This window comes from Amblyomma maculatum, chromosome 7 (genome assembly GCF_055883805.1).
Source record: "Amblyomma maculatum isolate TAMU_Amacu chromosome 7, ASM5588380v1, whole genome shotgun sequence".
Classification (NCBI taxonomy): Eukaryota; Metazoa; Arthropoda; class Arachnida; order Ixodida; family Ixodidae; genus Amblyomma; species Amblyomma maculatum.
Window position 1 is genome coordinate 135,995,511 of NC_139350.1, and position 13,447 is coordinate 136,008,957.

General features: G+C 45.5%; 1 protein-coding gene across 1 annotated transcript in view; it reads left to right on the forward strand.

The window, feature by feature from the left end:
- The first annotated feature begins 3,373 nt into the window (after nt 1-3,373).
- Nucleotides 3,374-13,447, forward strand: part of LOC146184815 (protein Dr1-like) — a 61,869-nt gene continuing 51,795 nt past the window's right edge. Inside the window, exons 1-2 of the mRNA XM_084609492.1 lie at nt 3,374-3,494; nt 4,040-4,139. Of these exons, the coding sequence (XP_084465618.1) occupies nt 4,103-4,139 (37 nt within the window). The 5' untranslated portion in view covers nt 3,374-3,494; nt 4,040-4,102. The remainder of the gene's footprint in view (nt 3,495-4,039; nt 4,140-13,447) is intronic.

A 13,447-nucleotide genomic window follows, 5' to 3' on the forward strand; every position in this document is an offset into this window, starting at 1 on the left:
GGCCAACCGCTTTTTTTTTTTTTTTCTTTTTGCCTCAGCGCCTCCGAGCGAAACGCGCCCCGCTCTTGCCACTACATAGCCTTCTACAGCTCGTTGCACAATTAGAGGCGCGATGTAGAATGCTTCTCCCAGCTAAACCGTGGAATCCTCGCAGTTAAAATTTTGCACAGAAAGGGCATTTTGTCGCTAGTATTTTTTAATACGAAATTTGTTTTGGGTTACTTGCCTGATTCGATCAAACGAAGTCCAATGTTCCCATCTTATGCGGCGGCGACGACGCCAGACGAGCCACTGCCCCAGCGATGGTACTGGTGGCGCCACCTCAAGCTGCTACAACAACTCTGTAGCAGGAAAAAAAGGGGCGAACGTTTCTGGCAGAAAGTTTCAGTTGTTGTAAGCAGCATAAGGTGGCGCCACCAGTGCCATCGCTCGAGCAGTGGCTCGTCTGGCGTCGTCGCCGCCGCATAAGATGAGAACATCTGACTTCTTTTGATCGAATCAGGCAAGTACCCCAAACAAATTTGGTATTAAAAAATGCTAGCAACAAAACACCATTTCTGTGCAAAATTTGAACTGCGAGGATTCCGTGGTTTAGCTGGGAGAAGCATTTTACATCGCGCCTCTAATTGTGCAACACGCTATGGGCCTAGTGCGCTGGTATGGAGGCGCCACTGCTCCGGAACAAGTAGCGCCACCTCCCGCCGGCGCACCCATATGTGGTATGTCTGCTCGTCGGAGAGAGGCGGCGGAGTGAACGCGAAGTCTACTCTTCTCGGCAGAAACCTTGTTAGAAGAAAACGTTTGTCGGTCATTTCCTGCCTCCTGCCACACGCGTACATAACAGACACATGTACCATGTGTGTGTGTTGAAAAATAAACCAAAAGCAAAGCGAAGAAAGCCGCTACCCATTCATGCCAGACCCGTCTGGTAGAAGGCCGCCGGCGCTTTAGGCGCAGCGCATCGTCGGCGCGCGAGCGCTTCTGCTGGCGGCTCTACGGGTTTTTTTCTTCTTTGAAGTAGGAATTCGGAACCCGAGCAATATGGTACTTTGAAAGTAAAGACATAAATAAAACAAAAACTAAGCCAGTGTGCAATGCGCAGCACTGGCTTTTCGCTTCGGTGACAGTGTATGTGGAAACGGCATGCTAGACCCCCCAGAAGCGACAGCCGAGAGCTGGGCTCCGTTGGCCAATAGAAAGGCTTCTAAAAAAAAATAAAAAAAAAACACGTCTTCCCCAAGACGGGACGAGCAGGCTGTATATGGAGATGTATACCCTAAGGCGCCGGGCCTTGCGTGTACGTGCTTTTTCGGCGCTCGGCATTTCTACCGTAGTTTTTATTTTCTACTCGATGCGTCGAAACGAGTGGTGACGGTTCAGTGCGCGGAAAAACAGCCATGGCTGAGCAAGCTCCACAGCGCGTGCTGTTCGGGGGATTTCGGGCGATCGGGAATGTTGAGACTTAATTTAAGAATAACTGCTTGGTGCTCGGTAAGAAACTGTACGAAGCCAGCACGTGCATGGAGTGCGCGGGGAACCTCACAGTGCAGAAGGGCCCTCGGATATCTTCAGAAAATGCGCTGCCGAAATGAAGACCGCCTTCTACGATGTCAGCTTGGAGGTAAGATTTATTCGGCCCTTTCGGCATCTCTTCACCACATATGTAATTCATCTTTTTTTTTTGTATGTAGTTGTTGGCGAACCCACACAATATCACGGATGCCAGTTGCGTCTGCAAGGCCGGGTGCCACTGTTAACGATGCGACACATTGCTCTCGTATGATTTCCAAGGAAATCGCAAAAAAAAATTGATTTTCGATTGCTTCCCGATGTTGTTTTTTTTTATAACTATTATGACACCCATAAACACAAGAGCAGATCGAGCTGTTAGTTTAAAAGGACATTTTCTCTTTGCGGGGAACCATGAACGTGTGGCAAGTCAGAAAGCGCGCACTCCTGCAATGTGCTTCGCTCTCCATGTCGTGCTTCTACGTCTTCTACGTCAGGCTAGGCTTCCCAAAAGCGAGCGCCGAGAACAGCTGGAAACTATCATTAGGAAGTCGCTGGAAAAAAAAAAATTCCCGTTGGGCAGGAAGGCTCCGCGCTCTCTACAATACAGGCCGTATTATCAAGGGACTTTAGCCGTGTCCGAAGGCCTGCCAGCTCTGGTTACAACAACTTTTAGTAGTTGTCACAACTTTTAGAGCTCAAGTTGGCTCCAGAAGTAAAAAAAAAAAAAAGACCTGTTTATTTTGTGATTTTCGCGTGCTAGCGATCGCTCGTGCATGCTTGAAAAAACCTAGCGTGAAGTACTGTACAAAAAAACAAACGTGGGAAATGCGCAGCCTTAACGAAAAGCAATGGGTGCGATATGAGATTCGAAATGACTAAGTAAGTACAGGCCCTTGTTTCAGTCGGTGTTTATTTTTTTATTCTTACGGGGACCCAAAAAGAAATCGGAACAAAGCGTCGGTGCTACCCACGGTTGCGGATCCAGACAGCCGCGTTTTACAGCGGCGCCTCCCAGACGGCGCCACATGTTCGGCCAAAGCTGCAGCGCACCAGGCCCATAGAATACTGTACTCACTGCGCACAATCTGCACACTGTAATTAGCACACAAGCATCGTAGCGCTGGCGCTAGGTTAGAGTTCGGAGTGCTTCGGCTCGCGCCTCGACGAGGAAGCTGCTAGAGATATTATTGTCATAGATGGGTTCCGCACAAACATCTTTGTGTTCTCCGTAGATCTTAAGTGTGGACTTTCCCTCCATGGCCTCCTTCCAGCGCTCGGTTTCCACCTTTCGCACCTGAGCCTCAACAGCTCTCGCCCACTTTCGCTCCGTCTCCACTTGCACGGGCTGAGAAAAAAAAAAAAAAAAAAAAAAAAAAAAAAAAAAAAAAAAAAAAAAAAGCCGTACTTCCTACGGAGTTGCTGCAGTCGCTTCGTCCATCTGGTGCGGACCCCATTACGGTGCACGTAATCGAACCGCTATGTTAAGCAGCGCAGCCTAGCGATGCGGAGTTTCAGCATATGCCGACGTTTTTAGATGCGTACAATTAACAACGTCAGCTCAGTAATCGGTTTAAGTATATGTGATACGGCATTGTGAAGAACTTCAATCAATACTTGAAAAAACATTGAATGACTCGGCAAGACTGGCGGGACCTACTGAATCATGGTCGAACTCTATGAGCGCTCAGCTAAAATAGTTATCTTAAAAAGAAAATTAAGTTGAAAAGCTGTTAAACAGGATTATTGAAATACTAAGCTTTAAACATTTAGCGCCATCTCCTACTAGAATGCTGAAGCGGGGGTTCCTGTTGAACCTTCCAGATGGCGCCACTTAATGGCAATGCGGCGCACCACTGTCAGAGAATAAATGGCGGACATCGTGGGCACCGCGGCGGAGCAGGGATTGAGCCTCTCCGTCGGGTTATTTTTTCAGTTTCCTATGAAGCTGCTTATCGGGTACCACCTACTTTGGAAATACAGCGGTAAGCCACCTGATTTCACTCGTTTGATTTTTAAATGATTCTACTGAAGCTGTAACTGCACGTAAAGTACGGAATCTTGTCGTGCGTTAGGCTTACTTCCGCCGATCTGGCGTCGGTCAGCAGTGCTGATGCTAATACGGTTTCTTAACTTAGCGCCGATTTAACACGTCCTGGATTAGTGAATAGCGAAAAGATTTCGATCACTGCAATCGAAATCGTACTATTTGCAGTTTAGGATGTTATATCACTGTAACCGAGTCGTCGCGCTGCAGACGTGAACAGCATTTCGTCACGAAGGCTGCAAATCCTGTTTTAAATAGGTTACCAGATCGGAATGTGCTTGTCTCGCGCAGTGAGAGAAAATATCCGCGAGCATCGACGCCCATACCTGCCGGTAACGCACATTTTTTGCCGCAAAGACGAAGGGGACGAACTCGTGGCATTTGGCGCCAGCCATTTGATGTTGCGCGCGAGAGGCACGTTCTCGATTTGACTGCGTAGTGCTCCTTCGTAACCGTGTTACATTTCTGGTTTGCTTTACGCAGAGAGTTGATACGAGCCGGCAACGACTAGCGGTGAAGCCGTCCCCTGTGACTGCTAAAGCAACGATGAATTCGAGGCATTCCGAGATAAGCCTTAAGAAAGGTATGCGCTGTGTGCACGCGTCATGTTTTTGTCGGTCATGTCCGTTGTGTCGCTGAAATTTTTGCTAGGTGAAGTGCTGTGGTCGCTTCTCCTGGCGCGAACGCCTTGGTTCGATGCCAGAGAAGCCGCGCTGGGACATGTGGTGGGAGCTTTGTTAATGTGACGTAACCGTGTGCAGACGTGTTTGTTTTTGCATGCGCTTGGTGCTAAGCACGCAGTTTCGCCCGGGGAAGCAGCAAACGGACAGCTGCACGGCTTTCCTTTCGCTGCTCATTGATTGGGCATGTTTCGCGATCGAGATTCGTTTTTTGGCGATCGGAGTAAACAGCTTCTTGGGTATGGCATAGCGACAGCTTGCTGGCCCCGCGCGAAACCGTAGCGCCCCGTTGCTGACATCATCCAGACCGCGCTTGTGAGACCTCGGTGTGCTGAATTCGTGCAGGTGTGCTTTTTTTTTTTTTTTTTCCCCATCCAGGCAACCTCCGTACGTACCAAAGTTTACTAACTTCTTTGCTGGGAGGCACTTTGCACCTTATTACATTGACCCAGTGTCGTTGTTTTTTATATAACTTTTTTTTTCTTTTTTTTTTTTTTTTTTTTTAATGGGGCCTCTGTGCTGTGCTATGAGTGCATAGTTAATAGCTGGGTGAACTTGCTCCGTATAGCAGTGACGGAAGGTGCGTAAAAAATAGCAGGAAGTGGCCACTGGACACAACAGAGCAACATGCAGGTCTAGGTTGGCTGGTATTGCACAGGCTGTGACCAGTTGCTGTACCTAATGACAGAGAAAGTGCACTTCCCTCCTGGAGTTAATTCTTACTGTGTGAAGAATATTACCTGCCCAACTATCTGCAGGAAGGAAATAAAAAAAAGGGGGGGGGGGGGGTTGATTACGCCGAAGGAGTATATTTACTAACAGCATTACGTTGCTGTTGAAGGATGTCTCATGCTTTCCTGGTTCATTCCACATGTGCAACCTCATTGTGTTCATAAGGCCCGTTCACACTTGCGACTAGCAGCGGTCGCGCGACTGTTTTGGTCGAAAAGCGACAGTCGCAAATGGTCGCATCGGTCGAAAAGCGACTGCCGCGGGCCGATCGGGCACTGCTCGAATTTCCAGTCGCCAACCATTTCACCAATCAGCGAGGTCCCGGAGTGCTCGAACGAGCACCTTCTCAATGCAATTAAGGGAACAGGGTAGGTCCTATTCTTGCCATGCATTTTAGGCTATGTTCGCGACCCTTTTTCTTATGATCTGCTGGGGTTAGAATATTAACAATGGTGGCATTGTAATCAGCAATGTTAGGTAGTGTTGCTGAACTAGGATAATTTCTTTTTAAAGGTTAGTTTTTTTGCTATCGTTTTTTTACTGGACCCACCAAATTTTAGAGCCATAATCTGCAGTAAATAGCCTGTAAATAAAAATCGTCTGCAATAATATTTATAATCCTAGTTCAGTAGACTATCTGTAATGTTTGCTCAATGTCTGGAAAATTTTATCTCCCTTGCGCCTGTAGTTTCTTAAAAAAAGGGTCAAAAGCAGCAAAATTTGGTGTTTTGAGATAATTGGCTTTGAAGTGGAAGAAAGAGCTTTATTGCAATATAGGACTATAGAAACACATTCTCACGCATTTTTTCAATAGCCACCAGCCTGGTAGTCCCCTCCATCATCAACACTTCTTTTTCTGCGCTAGCTGCCTTGTTTTCCGGGTCTCCTTAGTGACCAGTCATGTAGCCCTCTCTGCAAAGTACAGTCGCCGCCGGTCAGCTTCGCGCAACCATTGGACTGTAAACCGTCCTGGAGAAACTCTGAATAACCTCAGAATCTCGGCTCGAGCAATGCTGCCATCATTGAAAGTTAGCACAGCATCCATTGTCGCTATTTTCAGCGTCTTGATACCAAGAAAGACATTTTTCGGAGCACGCTCCCATACAACGTTGTTGAACGCCTCATTCGCGTTCTGTGTTTTTCCATGGAGACATTTCCGGAGAAGCTCGGCTTTGAGAGCTACTGAAACACCGGCTTCACTGCTTCAAGGACCGCTGCAGACGCGCAGACGCAGACGCGCACTTGGTGCAGACGCAGACGTGGTGGCCGCGGCGCCCACTCCTGGGTTGTTGTGTTGCGGAGAATTGGCGTCATTGGAGATCCGACTTATGCCGGTTTCCGTAGAAGAGACGTTTTTTAAAGCACTTCCTTGGCTTTGTCATTGCATTACCGCTAAATAACCAGCACAAAGGTATAAACAAACTCGTATGTCCGCGAAAACACGCAACACGCCGAAACACGAGCAAAATGCCGCGCGTTGCGAGTAATCCAGCTGCGTCTTAGGATTCGTTTGGCTAAGTGAAGTATGCTAGCTAGGTTTTCACTGTTGCCAGATGAGTGACTGCCATTCCGCTAAACGTGACAAAAAATAGGCGTTGAAAAAAAATTTTTTGTTTAGCTTAGGAAAGGCACAGATCCCGAGCATGTGTCAAAGGGGGTGTGGCTGGATGCTGCCTAGGTTTCGAAAAATGTTGATTTTGAGGTAAATATTACGCAAGCGCGCAAATGAAAGACTGGGCTATGTTAAGGAAAGAATAGAGATTTTAAATTACACAAAAACAAAAAATCGATTTTTTTTCGGAAATTTTGCCTACCCTATTCCCTTAAAGAATACTCCTACTTTTTCAACAAACGGCACCCGGAATTCAAAGGCAGGGAGATAGGATATGGCCTGGGAGGAGATTGGGAAGATATTCGGACTATCCGGTAAGTACCATGAACTTCTGAGAAATGGGTTTTTTACGCAAGTGCAACATTTTATATTGATATCACGGCGACTGACATCGTCTATTCGTCGTCGGCGTTCTCTTGGAAACACGAGAGCGCGGCATGCGTACCGGCTCGCCTGAAAAAGCTGAAGTGTCTGGCAAGCGGCAGCTACCGACGTTCACTGTTATCGCCCAGCAGCTCTCCTACTCCCAACTCGTTCGGAACGAGAACAGCACGAGAAGGCGACTGTCGCAAGTGTGAACATCGGTAGTGGCGAGCTCCTCTCCTCTGGTCGCGCGACTGGTAGTCGCGCGTTTTCATCTAGTCGCAAGTGTGAATAGACCTATACACTGCTAAGAGCTATTTATGATCACTGTGTTTTTCAGTTTGTCACTAAAATGTTGCTAGTAACTTGCATTTTCCTTCATGTACTTTCCTTTTGTGTTTACCCAGCCTTGCGTCTTGAGCACCATGTGTCTGGTCCATATGGGTCCTTAATGATAATAGGGTTTTGTAGATGATGGCCGCAGTACACCATACAAATGTTCTGTGATGATGATGCATCCACACTTCAATCTTTTCCTGTCTCGGCGTATGTAAAGCACAATATTGAGAGGTCGAGCTTTGGTGACGGGGCCACTAGACCTTGACTTTTATACATATGCTCTGTATAGGTAAAGCATATTAGTTTGAAGGTTTGCACTCACAGTGGTACTTTTATTGAGTGTGCAAATGGCTCTGGATCTTCCTTTTATGTTTATTGCATCTGCATTAATTAAATTAATTGGTGCAGTTTACCTGCCAGAGTAAGGAGCTGTGCAGGTTCACATGTTCCTACTGTTTTTCGCCATTTATTTGCTGAGCAGTGTAGGAAGGTAGTATGTCTGTTATTTTGCACATGGACAGTTGAATTGTTGGGAATTTTAGAGGCCTTCTTAGCAATTTTTTTTTCTTATGGTGAAATTGTGCATTTTGATGCACATTAGAAATGTTGGTTTTCAGAGATTGGCTTGATTCTTTGAGTTGCTCTGAATTGCCTAATTGGATCAGTGAATGCAAGGATTAAGTTGATAGAGAGACATATATGCTGCAAGCAAGAACCTTGCATGGCTGAACCACTTTTATTTTATTCAGCGTACTTGAAACTTGTCCAAGAGAGCTCAAATTTGTGTTTTGCACTTCCTTCTGTAGAGCTTGTAGACATGCTGTGTGAGATCACTTCCTTTCTTAGGGAATTTGGTTTTGCTTGTGGGTAAATCTAGAGCTTTTGACTATTCGTAAATAGAGTTTTGGCGCAATGAGTTGAGGCATAATGTTGCATTAAGCAGCTATGAGGACAGATGCAGCAACATAAAAAATGAACAGATGTGACTCTCTACACGCCTTTGCTTAAACTAAAGAGGATATAGTAAAAGGCTGGGTGGCAGTGTTCGAAGAAGATCTTGCTTTACCATCACATAGGAAACAGTGAACCTGTGTGGTATTAGTGGCTGCTCAGCATTTCTAAACCATGCAAGGGATATTGGGCAAAAAATGATGTGTGGAAGCTGTTGGCCTTGTGGAAAGGTGTATAAATGGAAGGCTGAGTAAACGCAGAGCAAAGAAATGTGGAGTTACTTACAATATGTTGTTATTAGGCAGGTGTGAGCTGTTCAGAAATATGCTCTGTGATTAGAAGAGTGTTCTCTAACGGTGGGTACACAAAGCCATAAAAACTGCCCATGTGACGTATAGTCTGATGAGAAATGTTCGGCACGTTAACTTGCATTATCACATGAAGTGTGCACCTTTTTTGAAGGCTGGAAATGTCATTTTCGGTTAAAAGAACTTTCACGGGACTTGATGGTGGACTAGAAAGTGAACTAGAATTTCTGTTCTGTGAACTCTTTTCGCTTGTATTTTTTTGTTTTAAGGCACATATTTTTCATGCGCGAAAAGCACTGTGCTGTCTGCTGTAAAATGAATTACAGTTTAGGGCGAACTTTGAATGTCCCTCTCAGATGCAGTAAGCAAGGCAGTGGTCACCTTCACATCTAATTAGATTAAGTTCATTTTCTGTTTGCTTGCTTTTAATCAACTTTCCTAAAAAATGCCATGGTTGGAATTGGAGTAGCACATGCGTTTCAGCCTTGCGGGGTTATAACCATCGTGTTCCTTCCTTAAAGGCCGAGTTACATATACGTGAAAACTCGCCTGAACGCTACAGTGGCAAGCGTCGCACGAACAGAAATGCATGTATCACTTGGCTTGTTGCTAGAATCTGTCTAGATAGAAAATTTGCCTCTTCGTCGAAAGGGCATGCACAATCAGCGAGTAGCATTAATGGTGAGCACGCGTCACTGCCAATTATTTTGCGTGCTTTTCCTTTTTTTTTTTTTTAAGTCTTTCATTGCAATTGTGCATTGTGAATTGCAGCGTAAATTTTGTACTTTGTATAAACAGTGGCAAGCAGTCGAATATTCAACGAATGTCTAATCGCAACCAAAGACCAAAAGGCCACATGACTACTTGTAAAGCGCAAGTTCGCACATTTTAAGTTCTTCAAATTCAATACAGTGTGTTGTAAATGCACTTTGTTTTGCTTGTTGTCGCAAAATGCTCCAATACTTGCACTTGTTATGACTGGTATAGCATTTGTGCATACTTTTGTGGTGTACTGTGCCAGCTAGACAGAACGCCATATTGCATTGCTGTCCGTTTCGCTCTGTTGCAAGCATGCATCTTCTCCAGTAGGCAGTGGAGCGAACAATGATCGGTTTTGCCGCGCTGCTTCATCCCGTCACTCACATGTAGCTCAATCTTAATGGATCTCAAAAACAAATGCAGAATATCCTAACCCGGTGCAACTATAGCGACAAGCACACTGGCGGGTCTGGTGACAAACGAGAGTTGGCTGGCAAGGCTGCATAGATCTCTGTGCCAATAACGTAATATCACTGAGGTCGCATGGTAAATCGTTTTTTTTTTTTTTTTTTTTCACACACCTCTCTATCTGCTGCGACTTATGGACAAACTTTTTTTTTTTTTTTTTACTTACTTACTTACATCGCATTGCTCAAGGCAAAGCAAGATAAAAGGTCGAGGCAGTGCTGACACCACCTTTGAGAAGTGGTACCCTGTGGTGTAAATATGCCCAGTGCAAGGGTCACAGCCTTTGGTTTTGTGGTAGTTGGGCATATTTTATTTGCATAGTGTGCGTATAAAATACACCTAATATGTCCGGAGCTTTTCTTCACTGTGCACATGCTGAGTCATCCTTTGCAGTTGCCATGTCAAGGCTATGGTAAATTGAAAACCGACCAGCAAGTTCCTGCAGTTGTCAAAGATATCTGAGGTAGCTTCCAAAATACTTACGTGCTGAAGTTATTCTTTATACCATGAAATTGGAGGGCAGGTTTTAGCCATTCTGGCAAAAACCGTATTGGCCATATTGCCTTTTAATATTGGGGCACACTGGGTTTGCTTTCTTCATAGAACCCCCTGACACAGCCTACAGGTGATGGTTGTCTCACCCCAACCAAAGTGGATTTTCTGTTTTTATTAAGGTGGAAGCCATATGTGTCTCATGCAGTGCAAAACTTGTTGCTGGGAGTAGTGGTACCAAAGTCGCGGGACATGACGTGACGCAAGTTGAGAATTATTTTTGGTAATTAAGTGTAAAGTAGATGAGAGTGTAGTAAGACCTGATATCTCATCGTGCCTCACTCCACATCCGTCATGACTGGCTCGCATCAAAGCAACTGTGTTTCCAGCCGTTGTCAAGGCTCCGAAAGTCTAATGAGACGATGGCATACTACGCCTGTGGCGTAGTATGCCTAGCAGTGGCATGCTACTGGCCCACTCTCTGCTTCACTGGCTTGATAGCAGCTTGTGCACTGTTTGCTTTTAAGGCATCACTCCATGTGGCCCCAGATTTGTCCTCGTGCATGTCAAAATTGTGATGCAACCATTCTTAATGCAGCATTCTGAATGGTGCCATAACATTTAACTGCCTAATTGGCGTGCATCTGCTACTTTAGTTAGCGGTGGGGATTCAAAGTGACACATATGACTGCAATTGTAGGCTCTAATCACCCTGCTACACCTCGTGACCTGGTGCAGCGTGGGTTGTCAGAGGAGGAGGATGAAGAGAGCATCGTGAGAAAAGCAGTGTGTACAGCGCTGTACAAGCGAGCTGCCGCCTTCACACATGTAGGCGGTGTAATTCTCTTGCTATGAAAATGTTGCAGGGATAACTGCAAGCAAAGGAAACAATGCTGTATTCGTCATTCATGTAGTGAGCCCCAAAGAAAGTACTGAACGTGTTACAGTGATGCTGTATGGTGTTCTGGTACCAAGCACTTATGCAAACGACTGTTGTAGTGTGTGGTACTGAGCTTTGCATGCATGCATGCATGCATTATTCCTGTGTATATGGCAGCCTTGTTCCTCCGTTGTTTTTGTAAAGATGCAGTGAAATTAAACTTTATCAGTTCTTGCACTGCAGAGCTAGTTCTTTCAGAGTATTTTTAGCTAAATTAGCGATTGAGGTCAACCTAGCAGGGTGTCTTCCTAGCGGTGTAAACATAACAGCGATGAATGAGTAGACACCTGGTAATGGACTTTTTACAAACAATGCAAGTATTTCAGGTGCACTTTTAAATGTCATCATGAGAGGTATGAAGCTTAGTGTTAGCGTGTGCATTGAAAATAATGCTGACACAGTCGTGAAGTGCTTAAGTGTTCTACAGTTTTGCGAAGTAAGTACAAATAAAAAAAGCCTATCGAAGGGTCACTAGAAGGGTTTCTAAATAGGTAATGAATTGCATAGCATCCTCCAGCAAAAATTTTTAATACAGCTTAAGTGGCACTATGCTTTGTCTCACAAGATACCTGCAGCACTGCCAAAGGCAGAGACACAATAGGCAATTGTGCTCCTATGTGCCTCTCGCCTCCCAAATTGGTGGGGGTGACAGTATGAGCACAATTCTCAATTATAGTGCACAGGGGCAAGAGGCACTCTTCTCTGCCTTTCCTAGTGCTGCAGATATCTTGTGAGGCCAAGTATAGAGATATCCGCGATTTAAAATCCACATTTTCCCTCTCCACTCATGCATGGGTTGAGCAAGGGAAAAAACCTTTCCCTGTTGTAAACAAAATCTGCCACTTTTGTCCTCTGAACCAACTTTTCAAGTGACAATCTCTCTCCCGCCCGCTTTGTTGTCCGCATTATACGCACCTCACCTTGTATTCCAGTCTTTCTTTTCCCGTTTAAGAGTCCTTTCGGTAGGGTGCACGTTTTTCCCATCGGTCCAGAAACACTTGCTGTAATGACGTAGGCGACGAGAGGTATCCGCCCACAAATGTGTCGCGAAACCAATCTGGCTCAGTTTAATCTATCTTTATTCATTTGTCACCTGCTTTTTCCTTTATCTATTTATTTGTCAGCACACACCCGCCTTTATTTTATTTTTTTATTTCGCTGCAGTAGCGAGCCAATCATATCCTGCTCTTGGTGGTGCCATGCGGATCGTGTGATGCTCGAAGGCAAAAGTATTCAAAATACCAGTGCTGGTATTATCACGAGACACAGGAATGGGAATTTAGGAGCATAGTTCGCAAGTTATTTGCCCAATTTAGCACACTCAGTGGCATTTGCTCTGCACAATGCATGCATTTGAGAGAATCATCCTTAACCCCCTTTGAGGGGCGCTTCAAGCACAACATGATGCTCTAGTTGGTTGTGTGCCATAACACCGCAACGATCCCTTCCTTCATTTTGCTGCTGAGTCAGGACTGCTTAATTGTTCACCTTGAAGCAGGGGCGTAGCAGCTGCGCCATAAGCGTGAAATTTGTCAAGTTGAACCACGCTGCGCCAAGATGCTCCGACTAGCTGCAAAAGCTTGTATTCACGCTAGATTTGGGAAAGAATAAGAGCCGCGTTGGCTACCTCCAGTTTCGCCGGTAGCTAATCCCAAGACCGACTGAAATAGAGACCTGCACAGAAAACAGGGTCCTATGGGATCGCGTGTGCCAACTTTCGTTACTTTTTTCGCCGTTGAGGGCGCTCGGTTAACCTGTTCATCAGAATGTCAGAAAAGTTTAAAGAGCAAAGAAATGTCGTAGGTGCCTTAGTAGAGGAGGCTAGACCGGTTAGTGCAATTGTTTCATTGTGGACAAAGAGAGTGGGAAAGGGTGAAGAAGAGAGTACCAAGTAGCACATCAGCAGGCCCAGGTGGTATTCCTATCATGTTATTAAAGACATTGGGCCCAAAGTCTAAGAAAACGTTAAGAGAGGTGGTGAGCAAAATGTTAATGGATGGCAAAGTTCCTGATGAATGGAGACTGAGTAGGATGAGCATGATATATAAGGGAAAGGGGGACAAAGCTGACATAAGCAACTACCGTCCCATAACGGTAACATCAGTGGTCTACAGAATGGTGATGCAGAGGATAACCAGGGGCTAATAAAATGGGGGAAAAAGGTGTCGAAGCCTGTAGAGGTAAAGAGGGGGCTTAGACAGGAATGTCCCTTGTCACCTTTGTTGTTCATGCTGTACCTACAAGGAT